This window comes from Anas platyrhynchos, chromosome 5 (assembly GCF_047663525.1).
Source record: "Anas platyrhynchos isolate ZD024472 breed Pekin duck chromosome 5, IASCAAS_PekinDuck_T2T, whole genome shotgun sequence".
Classification (NCBI taxonomy): Eukaryota; Metazoa; Chordata; class Aves; order Anseriformes; family Anatidae; genus Anas; species Anas platyrhynchos.
In genome coordinates, this window is record NC_092591.1 from 27680675 (window position 1) to 27694139 (window position 13465).

The following is a 13465-nucleotide window of genomic DNA, read 5'->3' on the forward strand; positions in this document are numbered from 1 at the left end:
CCTGGCAAGTTGAAGTAATTAACTATTCTCAGCCAGGAATCAAGGCAGAGATATATGGGTAGAAGGATGCAACAAGAATATATTAACTCGCTAGGTAATAGTACTGCTGTCTATCCTTTTTATTGTTGTTGTTTGGTTGTTTTGGTTGTGGTTTGTTGTGTTGTTTTTTTTAGGAAAAAAAAAAAAAAGCATGTTGAAACCATGTATTGGCAGCTGTAATGACCGCTGGAATAATTGAGAGCAGTCTTGGTAGAAGAAATGCAAGATAATGTTTGGGGATACATGTGTTTGGTCTGAAAACATTATGTTTGTTTGTTTTCCTAAAAGGCTTTCCAGTGCATGTCTTCCTTCTAGTTAGATACATGGTCAAGTAAAAGCATATCGTTAGAAGGCTGGAATTTTATATAATCACAGAATATGCCTGGTCTTCCCTTCCTTTCTAGCTTTTAAGAAATTCATAGTAGGGCCACAGAATTTTGCGTTATGCTAGTTGACCGTTTTCAGAGTTTGTCTTACAAGGTATTCTCATTAAGGTTAAGGAAGAAAAGTGCTGGCTTTGCACACTTGCTTTCTGTATAAGCAAGCCAATCCTGATTCTGTTAAGCAAAATGGAAATGCAAAGAACTCATAAATACCAGACTGTTGCATGCTCATTCAACTGTATTTTGTGTTTCAGATCACCACATTATGCCTGCCCTGAAGTTATCCGGGTAAGATGATTAAAATCTGTGTGCCTATATTTTAAAGTGTCACTCATTGTATGTGTGCAGATAGACCCTCTCTACACGAAATCTGTCCACGGCAGACAGCATGGGAGGGGAGACAGAGAATGTAACTGTGGTTTTGGTTGTTTGTCTCAGCTCTGAATCAAACCACATCAACTGTTGGAGGGAAATGATCCCATGTTGTTCTCACAGTACCCTTTATACAATGTGTTTAGACAGAAAAGCAGTAGCCTCAGTTAACTTGATCTTTCAACTCAAGGGGTACAGTCCCCTAGGTTTTGCCTTCCCTGATGTAGCTGTCATTTCAGCAGAAGAACTGGGGTTGGCTGTCAGTGATGTTGGTTTCTTTTATGTGCTATAAACTATCCTTTCTCCCTACTCTTCCTTTGTCCTTTTAAAATAAGTACCCCAGATTCCAGTGGGTAAGATTCACCCTGTAGCCCCCTTTAGGTTCTGAAAGGATGCTATAAGGCCTCCCTGGAGCCTTTTCTCCTCCAGGCTGAACAACCCCAGCTCCCTCAGCCTGTCTCCATAGGAGAGATATCCTCCTCTGGACTCACTCCAACAGGTCCATGTCCTTCTTATACTGGGGAGTTGAATCCAGAACTAGAGAGTTCTCAGGAAAGAAGCCTATCAACCTTTTGGAGCATATCATTAATGTAAAGCCAAGCAAGAAGTGTACAGAGGACACTGTCCAACCAATACCTGAGTTCACAAATAACATGACTGGTGATGAGCTCCCTGAAGAACCAAGGAAGAGAAGAACACCTTTTTGATGTCTTTAATGCACCTCTGACTCTGTTTAAGTGCCAGTTCTAAAATTGTTCCAGTCATCAGCCATTCCTGCCTTGCTCCCCACTTCTGACCCTGTTCTTGCAGAACCCAGATAAGACTGTAAACTGATGTTCATAAAAATTCAACTAATGGGCTGTGCTGTGGCCTTCTAGTTGGGAAGTCCACCTTGGGAAGCAGGTGGCTGAACCAAAATGTGGGGATTCCCATTCTCCTCTCTCGTGTTCTTCAAGGGTAATTAATTCATTTACTAGTGAGCACTCTTTTGAACCTGTGTCATTGCTGTGCAGGGAGAAAAATACGATGGAAGGAAAGCAGACGTCTGGAGCTGTGGAGTCATTTTATTTGCGTTGCTAGTGGTGAGTCATCTTCCTTGCTCTATACTTTAAAAAGAAAAGAAAAATCCCAAAATGCTGCTGTATTTAATGGTGATTCTATTGACATCATGTACAGATTGCTTTTTCTTTAGTTCCCCTATTTTTGTATCTCTCGGTTGCATCCTTTCCTCTTAGTTCTACATCAGTCCCAAAGGAAAAGCATGAAGAATATTTCACTGCTTCTTTGAAATGCAGCTGCCCTGCATGGGAGAGCATAGACAAGTGCCGAAGTCTTGCCTCCATAAATGTTCTTTGCTGTGTTGTAATATTGCAGCTCTTTGAAGAGCCTCATTCAAAGCACACTGATTTTTTTTACCCAAAAGAATGCACAGGGTTACAACTCCAGGACACAGAGAATGTCAAATAAGTTGCCCTTCACAGGATTAAAACATGGCTGGGTTTGGGAAGCATTTGTTTTTTTCTGCTGTATGTACATATGCATTTCAGTAGGTATATGCATACATTAACTGCAGTCCTTTATCAAGAGCAGATTTAAGTGCAACAGTTTTGTTTCATGCAAGTATTGAGCTACATTTTTATTTGGTTCACTTGAGAATATAAAACTAAGCCAGTAGTACAACGTTTAAATCAGTTCCCATCTGGCTCAGATATAATACTTTCCTTAGTATTCAAAATGTAGTATCTCGTAACTTAGCCATCTTCCGATCAAAGTTTCAATTCTCTGCAGAATTTATTCTGATTTGCAGTGTAATGTAACACTCCCAAACATACAATAATTGGATGTCCAGCTGAAAGCAGATAGGCTTGGCATGTTATCAATTTCCATGGTTAAGTGTAGGAAAATACAGATAATAGTTCATATAAGTATGACTTCACTACATGCAGAATTAATAGTATATGTGAGAATAGATTTAATGTGTGTTAATTTTTTGTAATAGTTTAAACAATCATCTACTATTAAAAAAAAAACAACCCTGAAGCCAAATTTTGATGTTCTTTTATGATTATTAGTAAACCTAGTTACTAATTCTTCACTTAAATGTTTTATTTTGACAAAAGCATTTGTTCAATTAAAATAAAACTTTCTGTCAGGGTTAGATTCTGTTCATAATTTTGGCTTAAAATACTTGAAAATGACAAAGGATTTTTGTTTCAGAAATTATACTAATAATTTTTAAAAATAGTTAGAATCAAAATATATTGAAATAATCTCAGTATGGTGCTTTAAATCACCGTAACAAATTTTGTTCTTTTTTCTTTTTTGGTTATTATAATTTGCTGATATTTCTAATTTTAAAATTTATTTTCTTGATGTTGCAAGGGAGGAGTTTTAACTATCTCACTAAGTATCCCCTGGTCATCTCTAGCTCTTGAGCAACTATTTGCATGGGTGACAAAGCAGAGATATAAAATGAGCTCTTTATATGACTTACTGAGTTGGTAAGAAAAGACAAGAGAAGCTGGCAAGATGGCTAGGACTTGTGGGAGTGGGCTTTTCCTTTGCAGGTGGATTCTCTGTCAAGATTTGGTGTCTGTCTGTTGCTGGGAAGCATCTTCATCTGTTCCTACATATATACATGAGCCTGCAAAACGACTGAAATAAGTCTATTATTGACAGAGAGTGCAGAACTCTCCAGTTAATTATGTCAGGAGAAACCCTGCAAAAAGTCTCAAGCTGTAATAGCAGGTGGTAGTAATAAAAGAGCTGTAGTTGTTACCTTCAGGAAATGCCACAAAGCAGCCTTGCTGACTTCATCGTGGATTAAATTGCGTTAGCCAAAGTACTGAACTATCAGAATTGATTTTCCTGTGAGTCTGGAATGGTTAGGAGAAAAGCAGATAACTCAGGAGGTTGGTTGCAGAAGACAGGGAGGCCCTTTCTTCATGGCTGCTTGAATGAACAAACAAAAGTAAATAGTGCCCAGTAGCTGCTGCTGTCAGGCGGGCTTTCCAAGGCTTCTGTAAATGGAGCTGTTGGTCTCTCTCACTAAACCAGACACAGGACTGCTTATACAGATGCAATACTCGCTGTAGTAAGAGCAGTGCCAGCACTGACAACTGAAAGCTTCATTATCACAGCAGCTGACAGCTTGCAACTTCCTACAAACCTTCCTGGAAATCGAAGAAGCTCAGCACCTACCAGTATTAGTCAGTGAAAGAGGGAAGTGAGAATATCCAGGAAGGTGCAGACTTGCTATAAAAGGATATTGGCTTCAGTTGGTGGAGTTATCCTAAAGATTTCAACTTCTTTTTTCCTTTTTGTCCTTGCAGCAAGGATAGGTCTTTTGCTGCTTTTTTGTGACAAGCTGATGATCTATTCAAAATGTAATTCCAGCTAAAAAATCTCAAGCCATTCATGTAAGTGAGCTACAGTAGGGAAGCAATAGGAACCGATGACCTGACCACTGCATGGGAACTGCATGGAGTATATTAACCAGGTAGAACGTCTGCTGCTTCCAAAAGGCTAAAGTTGGTTAGGATTTCTTTGAGCTGTGTCATTGCACTGCTCCGTCAGAAAGAGGATGTTCTTTGCTGAAAGTCTCTCAAATGCTCTCAAATGCTGTTCACCTCCTTTCCAATGTCTGCAATAAATGTGTCTCGGGAAGATTAAAAATAAGGAGACGATAAACATTGCTGCAGTGAAAGTATGCCCAGGAGGAATACCAGCAGATCAAAAGCTTGAGCTGAATTTAAGTGAATCCATGCATCTTTGCTGAATTTGCCTGGAAAGGCAATTTCATATTTTGTATTATGCTTTATACTGGTAGTCATTTTCTAATTAAAGGTTTAAAAAAAATACACTGTGTCCTCAGTTTTTTTCCTGCATTGGAGAAAATACAGCAGCACTAAGAAATTATTTATTTTCAGTGGATAAAGAGACTGTTTCACTTATTATAATACTTCATTATGAGCTGATTTTCTCTTTTCCTTTATCTTATGTTTATCTTGGCTTTTCTCCTTTTGCCCTCTCCAACTAACTCCCTTGCCTCTGTCACATCCCTGCAGGGTGCCCTGCCATTCGATGACGACAACTTGAGGCAGCTGTTGGAGAAGGTGAAGCGTGGAGTGTTCCACATGCCACATTTTATCCCCCCGGACTGTCAGAACCTCTTGCGGGGGATGATTGAAGTGGATGCCTCGAAACGTCTCACGGTAAGAAGGCATTTGCTGCAAGCCATGTGACCAAGGCTTCATTGGTCACCTAGTTGCAGTTGTGGATGTATAATTAAGGAAACTTGTTGATTTGCTGCCAGTCCTGTGTGTTTCCTCCTGAACCAAGGATGAGTGGAGTTAGTGGAGGCTGGGGAAGAAGTTTGATGCCTTCTCTTTTAAACGATGGGGCCAGATTACCTTTGTGTTGCTTCTCTAGCTTCATGATCCTCCCTCATGTGCCACAGTGGGCATTTAGAATAACTCCTTCATAATGTCCTCACAGTGTTACTGACCCATTAGCACAGTCTGGAGTCCACCTGGGTAGTCTGCCTCTCCTGGTAGGTGCACCCATTTGTCAGGGACATCATGTAATTGTTTGAAGGTCAAAACTGCTAGGACAGTTCTTTGAAGCTTTGCTATTAAACAGAGTATGTTTTGTTTTGTTTTGTTTTAAATTTCTAACAAAAGTGTGGCTTCTCACTTCATGCCACACAGCTGCATTGTATTCTGTCCTGTATGTGCTCTGCATTATCCTGTGGCAGCATTCAGAGTGGGGGTCTTCTAGTTGCTATTCCGTGTTCTGCCCTGTGGTCCTGAGCACAATTAGGCCTGCAGTGCTGAGCTGCTGGCATTCGGCATTGAATCTTTGCATCTGGGATGCATCCCATCACTACAACAACCCTGCAAGGGTGAGCACTGTGTAGTGATTGTATCCTTCATTAACACTGTGGTAATGTTTTGGGGAATTAAAAAAAATTAGCAATTAAAATCGTTTTGGAAAGCAAGATTGCCTGCTTGTCAGTGGAGGCTTCTGCCTTTATGGGTACATTGCCCTTGTAAATCCTATTGTCAGGCTCTGGTGATGATTTTATACAGATTTACTAAGCTCACAGATTCTGAGTGGGAGTATGTATAAAGAAATGTAAATTTAAAACTCCTCCTGGTTCTTCAGTCTGCTAAAATATTTATAAATAAACTCTCAGATCAGTGCTTGGCCTCTCTGCTGAGATTGCTAACAACAGAATCAGTCTCCACCAGCTGTGATGGTGCTTTTGGGATGCACACACCTGTCTGCTAAGAAGTGAACTGAAGCTCCCTTCTCAACTCTCTTAAGAGTAGTACCTGGCAGCTGCAGCCAGGTTTTTATTTTGTTCCTTACAAAACCAGGTCATGCACTGGTGACGTAGGTGGAAAGTTCTTTATGATATTACAGGTATCCTTACCTCTGCAAACACAGTAACCATCACATTGCAGTATGAGAGTAGCACTGATAGAAAAGTAAATACATATGTTAGGCACTTTAAAAGCCCTTTTTCATTATATTTTTAAAGAAAGAGAGAAAACAATATTTTTTCAAGTATTTTTATGTGAGGAATTCTCCAGAGGCTAGGGCTGTACCCTGAGACGTGAGAGAGGTGTTTTTTGTGACTGAGAAAGTCACTAAGTCCTTCTCTATCTCAGTTTCCTTTCCATAAGGTACATGTAACAGTATTCCCTGCCTCACAAACTGGGTAGAGCAAGACAGTAAGGCAGCAAGGGGTGGGTAGGCAAGCCCCTGAATGACGAGCGTACTGCCTTTGCTTCCCAGATACATACATTGCTGCTTTTGCTCCGGAAACCAGCATGATGCAGAACAGATGAGATGTACTTATTTTTCTCTGAAAGATCTTAGTGCAGATGGCTTGAGTATGCCAGTGAGCAGATCATCAGACATTAGATCTTCTTCAAATTGTTATGATTTAATTTTGTTATAGAACAATCCAATTTCTTAGTATTGCCTGAAGCTTTTGAATTATGCGATACAGCAGAAACTGTACACACACAAGAGAGAAAAATGTTAAAGGAAATCAAGGTCCCATAGTGATCTCCCCCTTTTCTTGATCAAAAAGAAGCTGTTATTTCCTTAGGGAGAAAGAAAACAGATCAGATAGTTATGGACAAGCACTAACCAGTAGATTGTGAATAAGAATTTGAAATAGAATGTCTTTAGGAGATGAGAGATGAGAGGAAAAAAGGATTGCTCTTTGTTACTAGCTGCAATCTTATTTTCATTATTTTAGGGTCTTGGTTTGCTGTCCCTGCTGCTGTCACACTTCCCTTTCTATGCTGTTAGCGTTGCGGTTGCTTAGAGCGCCAGGCAGAAGGGAGCTCTTTGTTTACTGCACAGGAGCTGGGAATTCATTTCCAGGAGAGAGCTGAATTCTGTTTCAGCTGTGTCCTGTGAAGAAAGGATATAAATATGGGTTTATTTGGAAGCCACTATTCTTAGAAAATTTCTCACTTGAATCAATTTGATGTTTTTATAAAGATGTGAGCAAAATTGTAGCCTGGGTACAATAAGGACAGATGTAGTTGTTAACATTAGTTCGTTCAGTATCTTACTGGTGAATTCAGCAGAAAAACACAGTGAATGTAAGGTCACTAGATTTTGTTTCTTCTATTTTTCCCTTCCTCTCTCTGCTTTGTTTCTCCTTTTTTTCTTTCTGTCTTTTTTTTTTTGATTTGTATCTTTTTTTTCCTTTTCCTCCAACTGCATTTCCCTCCCTGCAGTAATTGCCATTTCACAGCACACCCACACCTTCCCCAGTCCATCTGTTAAAATGATCAACAAAAACAGAACTAGTATTCACGTTCAACTGTCATCATTCGGCTTCAGTGGTAGAGCTTGAGACAATTAATGGAGAGGAGAGTACTCAGAATTATTGTTGCTGGCCCTTTCCTGCCTTAAGAAATTGGCATTACCTTTCAGTGTATATGATTCATTTATGGAAAGAGGAGTTCATTATGTCTTAGTGGAATAATCTTCATGCTCACCATGTGTTATGTAGCCTAAAGAACAGATAGTGGGATGTGCCTGACCACTCTCCTTTACTGGGCTCAATTACCTAAACATACTTTGAGTAAAAGAATCCATGTTTTTCTTTCAGTAGGCTGCAAAAGGAGATTCTAGCTTCTGGGCGTGGTATTTCTGACCACCTGTGTTCAGGAAAGATTAAATCAAACTGGCAGTGGTGTAAAGGATGAATACTAAGGTGGTCAGAACTGCAGAGAGCTTGTTTGAATAACAGTCTAAAAGAGCTCGACGTAGTGTACCCAGGTGATATGTGAGAGAGGATGCACTAGTCATCCTCATATGCATTAGAGGTAATTACTAAGGAGAGGTTTATTTAAACTAAAGGAAGATACTGGCACAAAAACAAATGTATGTCAAATAGCCTGATGTGAAAGTAGGCTGGAAATTGGAAAATGCATTTTAGCTGTATCAGTGGGGTTCTGGGACAGCTTTCTAGTAGAAGTAGTATCAGGAGGGCAAAGTGAACTAGTTTTCAGTTAGATAAGGTTTATGGAAGAAAATGAGTGCTCTCAGTGCCTGCAGTATTGCAGGATACAGTTCCTTTCGATTATGTGCACTTTGGACAGCGAATGTTTTCTGCTTGGATGTTTTCAATGATTCAGCATCTCTACAATGAAGAATTACAGTTCCTGTGGTAGAATCCATTTGCATTCTCCACTGATGTTTTCTTCTGCAGAAACACAAAGGCAAAGAGGGGAGAGTAAGGAGCTTTGGGTCCACTCTCCTGTTAAAGATGGGTGAGCATTGTTAAAACTGTATATGTGCAGCAAGTTGGATCAGAGCAGATCAGTTATTGCAGAATAAACTATTATGATAAAACCGTTACTGTTCCCCGTGCTGACATTTTATTCCAGAATAAAATGACTTAACTTGCGTTGGATGTCCACATAGATGTTAAGTCTGAAATACTAGCCAAGTTAAATTACCCAAATTTTCAGAATCTCTTCTCTGCTGTTTTTTGTTTTTTGTTTTTTTTTTCCTGGGGTCTAATGTGTGCTAATGATGATGTTATCTCTATTGCTCGGAGCACAGAATCTAAAGAATGTTAAAAAAAAAAAACCAACAGAGGGAAAACTTATCTTGCTCCCTTCATTTTTCTAGAAGGTCTTTTGGTAAGGTGCCTATCACATCATTCAAATTGTCTCACTTCACCACCTGTAGAATGGAGGTAATTGTCCAGTTGATGTATTTAGGCAGTATGCTTTTGGCTGCCAAAGGCCTATTCCTACAATGTGCATTTAGCACAGTGATGCCTTGCCCTTGTCAAGGTCCCTAGAGGCTGCTATAGTATGGCTGCTACTACTGACAAAGACAATAGTTCTACCATTGCTGTTTGCGCTCAGCTTGAATCCTTTGGTCAGGAAAAGCCTGTATCTTGACATCATACAGCAGGTTTAAAGCCCAGACTAGAGGATCTTCTAACTGAACAAGATTGATCTGAAGTACACATCGAGTTAGTGCACAGATGGGTTTGAGACTGTTCACTTTCTGGACAGGGAAGTTTGGAAACTGACATGAGTTCAAGCCCAGAAGCCCTCATCCATATCTACAGACTTCAAGAAAGTTTTTCATCAGGTCAGAACTTTTTAGCTTGGCAACCACTCTGCTGAGATCAGTGCTGAGGATGTAGACAGCACTGTCTTGTTTTCCATCTGCCTGTCTGTCTCCATCTGTTGTTCCCGGTCTTAGAATTCAGACGTAAACTCCTTGGGGGAGGAGACCTCCTTTTCTGATGAACTTATACAGCTCTTTATCGCAGTGGATCTATAAGTGTGGCTCCTAAATAAATGCTACTTCAGTATACAAGGTTAATATGTATTGGAAGTATTTTAAGTAAAACTGTGACAAAGGAATTCCCCTTCTTCCATCACAGCATTTTAGCTTGCAGAGGTCTGTCCTCTGACTGTGCATGTGCAATGGATCTGATCATGTTTTTGTTTCAGAGATGACATCATGAGGCAATTGCCTGCGGTGGCTAGGAGATATTAAGAAGCAGCATTTTAACAACTTCCATAAAACGGCATTAAATTTGGCAAACTCATGTGCAAACAGCAAGAAGAACCCTCTGGGGAGGGCTGTTAAATGCCTTCGTCACTTAAATGCATTTAAACATTGTGTTTAAATGAAGGCAGGAGGAGTGAGATTAGCTCCCACTGTGTATCTCCCTCCCCTACACTGCATAGTAAAAAGCATACAGACTTCTCCTTGTCAAAACCAATCGCCCTCCCATAACCCTCCTGTCACTTTAATGCAGATGAAAAGCAACAAAGCATTAATTAATTACCTTTAAAAAAGCAATGAAGATGTTGGCAGCAGCAAGTACACTTGTAATAACATTTCAATGCAATTACATTTGAATCAGAATAGAAATTGGTTTTGTAGAGTACTTTTCGGATCTGGGATATCCCTGAGTACTTCACAGCAATGATTTTGATGTGGATGAAACTGCAGATGTGTAGGTAAACAGCAGCCATTGTTGTTCCCACATGAGAGCTTTCATACACCTTCAGATATATATCACGGCACTATGGGACTTCTCTTTCAGAAAAATGCTATATGGGATCATTAGCTTGGAGGAGGTGATCAGCAGGATGGGCAGAAGGGATTTCTCTTTCATATATTCTCTGAAGGAGCCCAAGGGTTCCCCGACTAAGACATGAACTGGTGACCCTCCTTTCTTCCCCCTCTCTGACTTAGAGAACAACGTGCTGTTTTCTGCCTATTGCAGGCACAAAAGAAAAATGTGACCCAGAGAGACAGAAAATGCAAGAGAAGAAGCAAGCATGAAAGAGACTTGGACATTGCTTAGCTGCATCATCTGCATCTTGTCTGAAATCATTAATGTCTCTAATCCTCCATGTGGTGTGTAGGAAATAGAGTAGATATGCATCTCAGGCTCTTTTCAGTGGTGCCTAGTGCCAGGACCAGAGACAGTGGGCACGAACTGGAACACAGGAGGTTCCATCTGAACATAGGAAGCTGCTCTTTGCTATGCAGTGCCAGAGCCCTGGCACAGGTTGCCCAGAGCGGTTGTGGAGTCTCCCTCCTTGGAGATATTCAAATGCCTCCTGGACACGGTAGGTAGACCTCATGTCCAGGTGTCCCTGCTTGAGCAAGGGTTGGACCAGATGACTTTCAGAGGTCCCTTCCCACCTCAACCATTCGGTAATCTCACAGGGTGGTTTTACCAAACAAAGGAGGCACAGTCCTTAGCAGATCCTCATAGCAGCGTGCACTTGATAACTAAGAATGTTAAAGCCCTGTCCTGTGGAAGATGTACAAAACAGGCTCTTCTGATAGGCTCTGTACCTCAGCTTGCACAGAGCAAGAGGAAGAGGGCTGCATCTACAGACTGTAAGGGGAACATACGTAGATATGTACCTTATCTCCTTAAATTAAGCTGCTCGGGGAGACAGCAGTGTGTTGTGAATACTCCACATGTCTCATAGTAGTGCAGGAGTGAAAGGACTACCTGGTATGGGGGAGCTGTGATGATGGGGGCTCCCTGTGGCAGAGCTGTTGCCCACGGACTGGGGTTCTGTGTCATATGCAACGCCTGAATGAGCAGTAATAACAACTAAAAAAAAAAAAAAAAAAAAACAAAAACAGATGTGGCCCTGTGTGGCCCTGTGACCACCCAGCTGCAGTTGTGCAGTATTTTTTTTTTCCCCTTTCTTAGATCTGCTCTCACTGAGGGACAAACAACATTGCTCATGGCTGGGCTCTGGCCAGTGGCGGGTCCCTTTCGAGTAGCTGGAGCTGGTTCTTATCTAACAGGGGGCAGCTGCTGGGCTCTGCTCACAGAGGCCACCTCTGCAGCCCCCTGCTACCAAAACCTTGCCACGTAAACCCCATACGTGCAGTCAAGGAGCTGTTATTCCACAGCACAGAGGCCTCTGATTCACTCCTCTCTGTGATGAACACTTACTTTCTATCTGTGAGATTTTGTTGTTTGTCCATTCCTCTTTTTTTTTTTTTTTTTTTTCACTCTCTGATTCTGGAATTGAAGTGGAAAGTAATAGGAGCAGGACAGCTGTCTCTGTTCTTCCTGACCAGTTTAATGGGCCTGCGATTTCATCATGTAGCTGTTAGCACTTGAGTTTCCTTCCAGCTCTCTCCTGCCTCTCAGTTGTGTGTTGCACAAACACAAGCCTGTGTGCAGTGAGCGTGCACATTGCTCTGCACGTACAAAGGCTTTTGTAACGGGAAATACAAAAAATATTGTTCTCGTAATGAATAATCCCTGAGTATCTATGAAAAGTGCTTTTCTATTGTGATGATGCTTCAAAAAAACAGGATTAGGAAGGTTCTGCTCTAAGTATATAATGTTAACAGTTTATTCTCCCTGCTGTTGGGGTTTCTCTTGTCAAAAAGCTGTTATTTTATTCCCCTCTTCTCATGGAAATTGTGGTCATCATGTAACATTTGTTGGTATATGCCTTCCATGGGTGGACGAAGCCACTGTTAAGCTTTGGTCAGTCCTTCATTACATAGTAAAATATTCACGTGTGAAGCAGAAAAAAGGGAAGCAAAATAAACTTGCAGGCAGGGGTTCAGCTGCTGGAACAATAAATATTATCTTTTTGACATAGAACCTAATTCCACTTGGTCTTTAGATTTTAATGGTAAGTCTGAAGCTAATCAAGCATGGGTCCTGGCAGAAGATCATGTCACATGTCCACATTTTATTTTGTTCATTTACGTTGTCTATTTCAACCTGTCTATTTCAACCTTTCTCTCTCTCTTTCCAAAATAAAAACTGGAAATGAACTTTTGGTGTAAACTGTCGGTCATTATGCACATACTGATTGGAGCCATTTGTTAGCTTCAGTTGTATTTTCAAGGTGAATGGCTTAGGAAGGGAAAAACCTAAATGGCCAAAACACTTGCTGGTGAAGCCTTGTCCTTGCACATTTTCCTGGGATTTGCTCCTGACTTGTTCCATTGTCCAGAGAAATAATCTCATATACAGTGGGGTGGGTGAGGATGAACATGCTCTTTACGCAGTAGAAAGTTCCTGTTGTTTGCACAGATCCAGCTCTGGAATGGTGGATTTAGTCCTCACTAGAAGCAAGCCTTGAATAAGGATGTCTTGTGGAGTTACCTTTTTTGTTTTACAGAGCTAATTACTTGTTTTCTTTTTCTTTGCAGCTAGAACATATTCAGAAACACATATGGTATATGTAAGTAATGCTTTTTAAATTCACTTTTGCATGCATTCAGTATTAATCATGTTACGGGGGCTGTTATTCTCGTGATCTATGACAAGAGAGATTGGAGTTTGAAAGCAGCTTTCACACAGGTGGAGAAAGGGGCAGAGGACGGGAAGGCATCTAATGTGTTGGTTTTTTTACCCTCTGCTGCTAGTATAATTTCATCCCTATAGATTCAAGCTGGGAAATATGTATGCAGTGACTAACAGTTGTTTGAAATAAAACATTCAGTCCACCAACTTTCTGTGTAAAAAAGATACCTGCAAGTCATCACCACTGAAAAAACCCACAACCTAACAGCCATATTTGGTTTGCTCTTCAAGTGCTCCAGAGAATCCCTTGTAATACCTTCTTGACAAGAAAGCTTTTGCTTGTTCCTTCTTGGCATCT

General features: G+C 40.7%; 1 protein-coding gene across 5 annotated transcripts in view; it reads left to right on the forward strand.

Annotated features, from left to right (window-relative positions):
- Positions 1 to 13465, forward strand: part of BRSK2 (BR serine/threonine kinase 2) — a 299783-nt gene that overhangs the window by 224845 nt on the left and 61473 nt on the right. For all 5 annotated transcript variants that reach the window (XM_072038514.1, XM_021272539.4, XM_038179237.2 and 2 more), the window contains exons 8-11: positions 677 to 710; positions 1808 to 1876; positions 4862 to 5008; positions 13014 to 13045. In XM_072038514.1, the coding sequence (XP_071894615.1) occupies positions 677 to 710; positions 1808 to 1876; positions 4862 to 5008; positions 13014 to 13045 (282 nt within the window). The remainder of the gene's footprint in view (positions 1 to 676; positions 711 to 1807; positions 1877 to 4861; positions 5009 to 13013; positions 13046 to 13465) is intronic.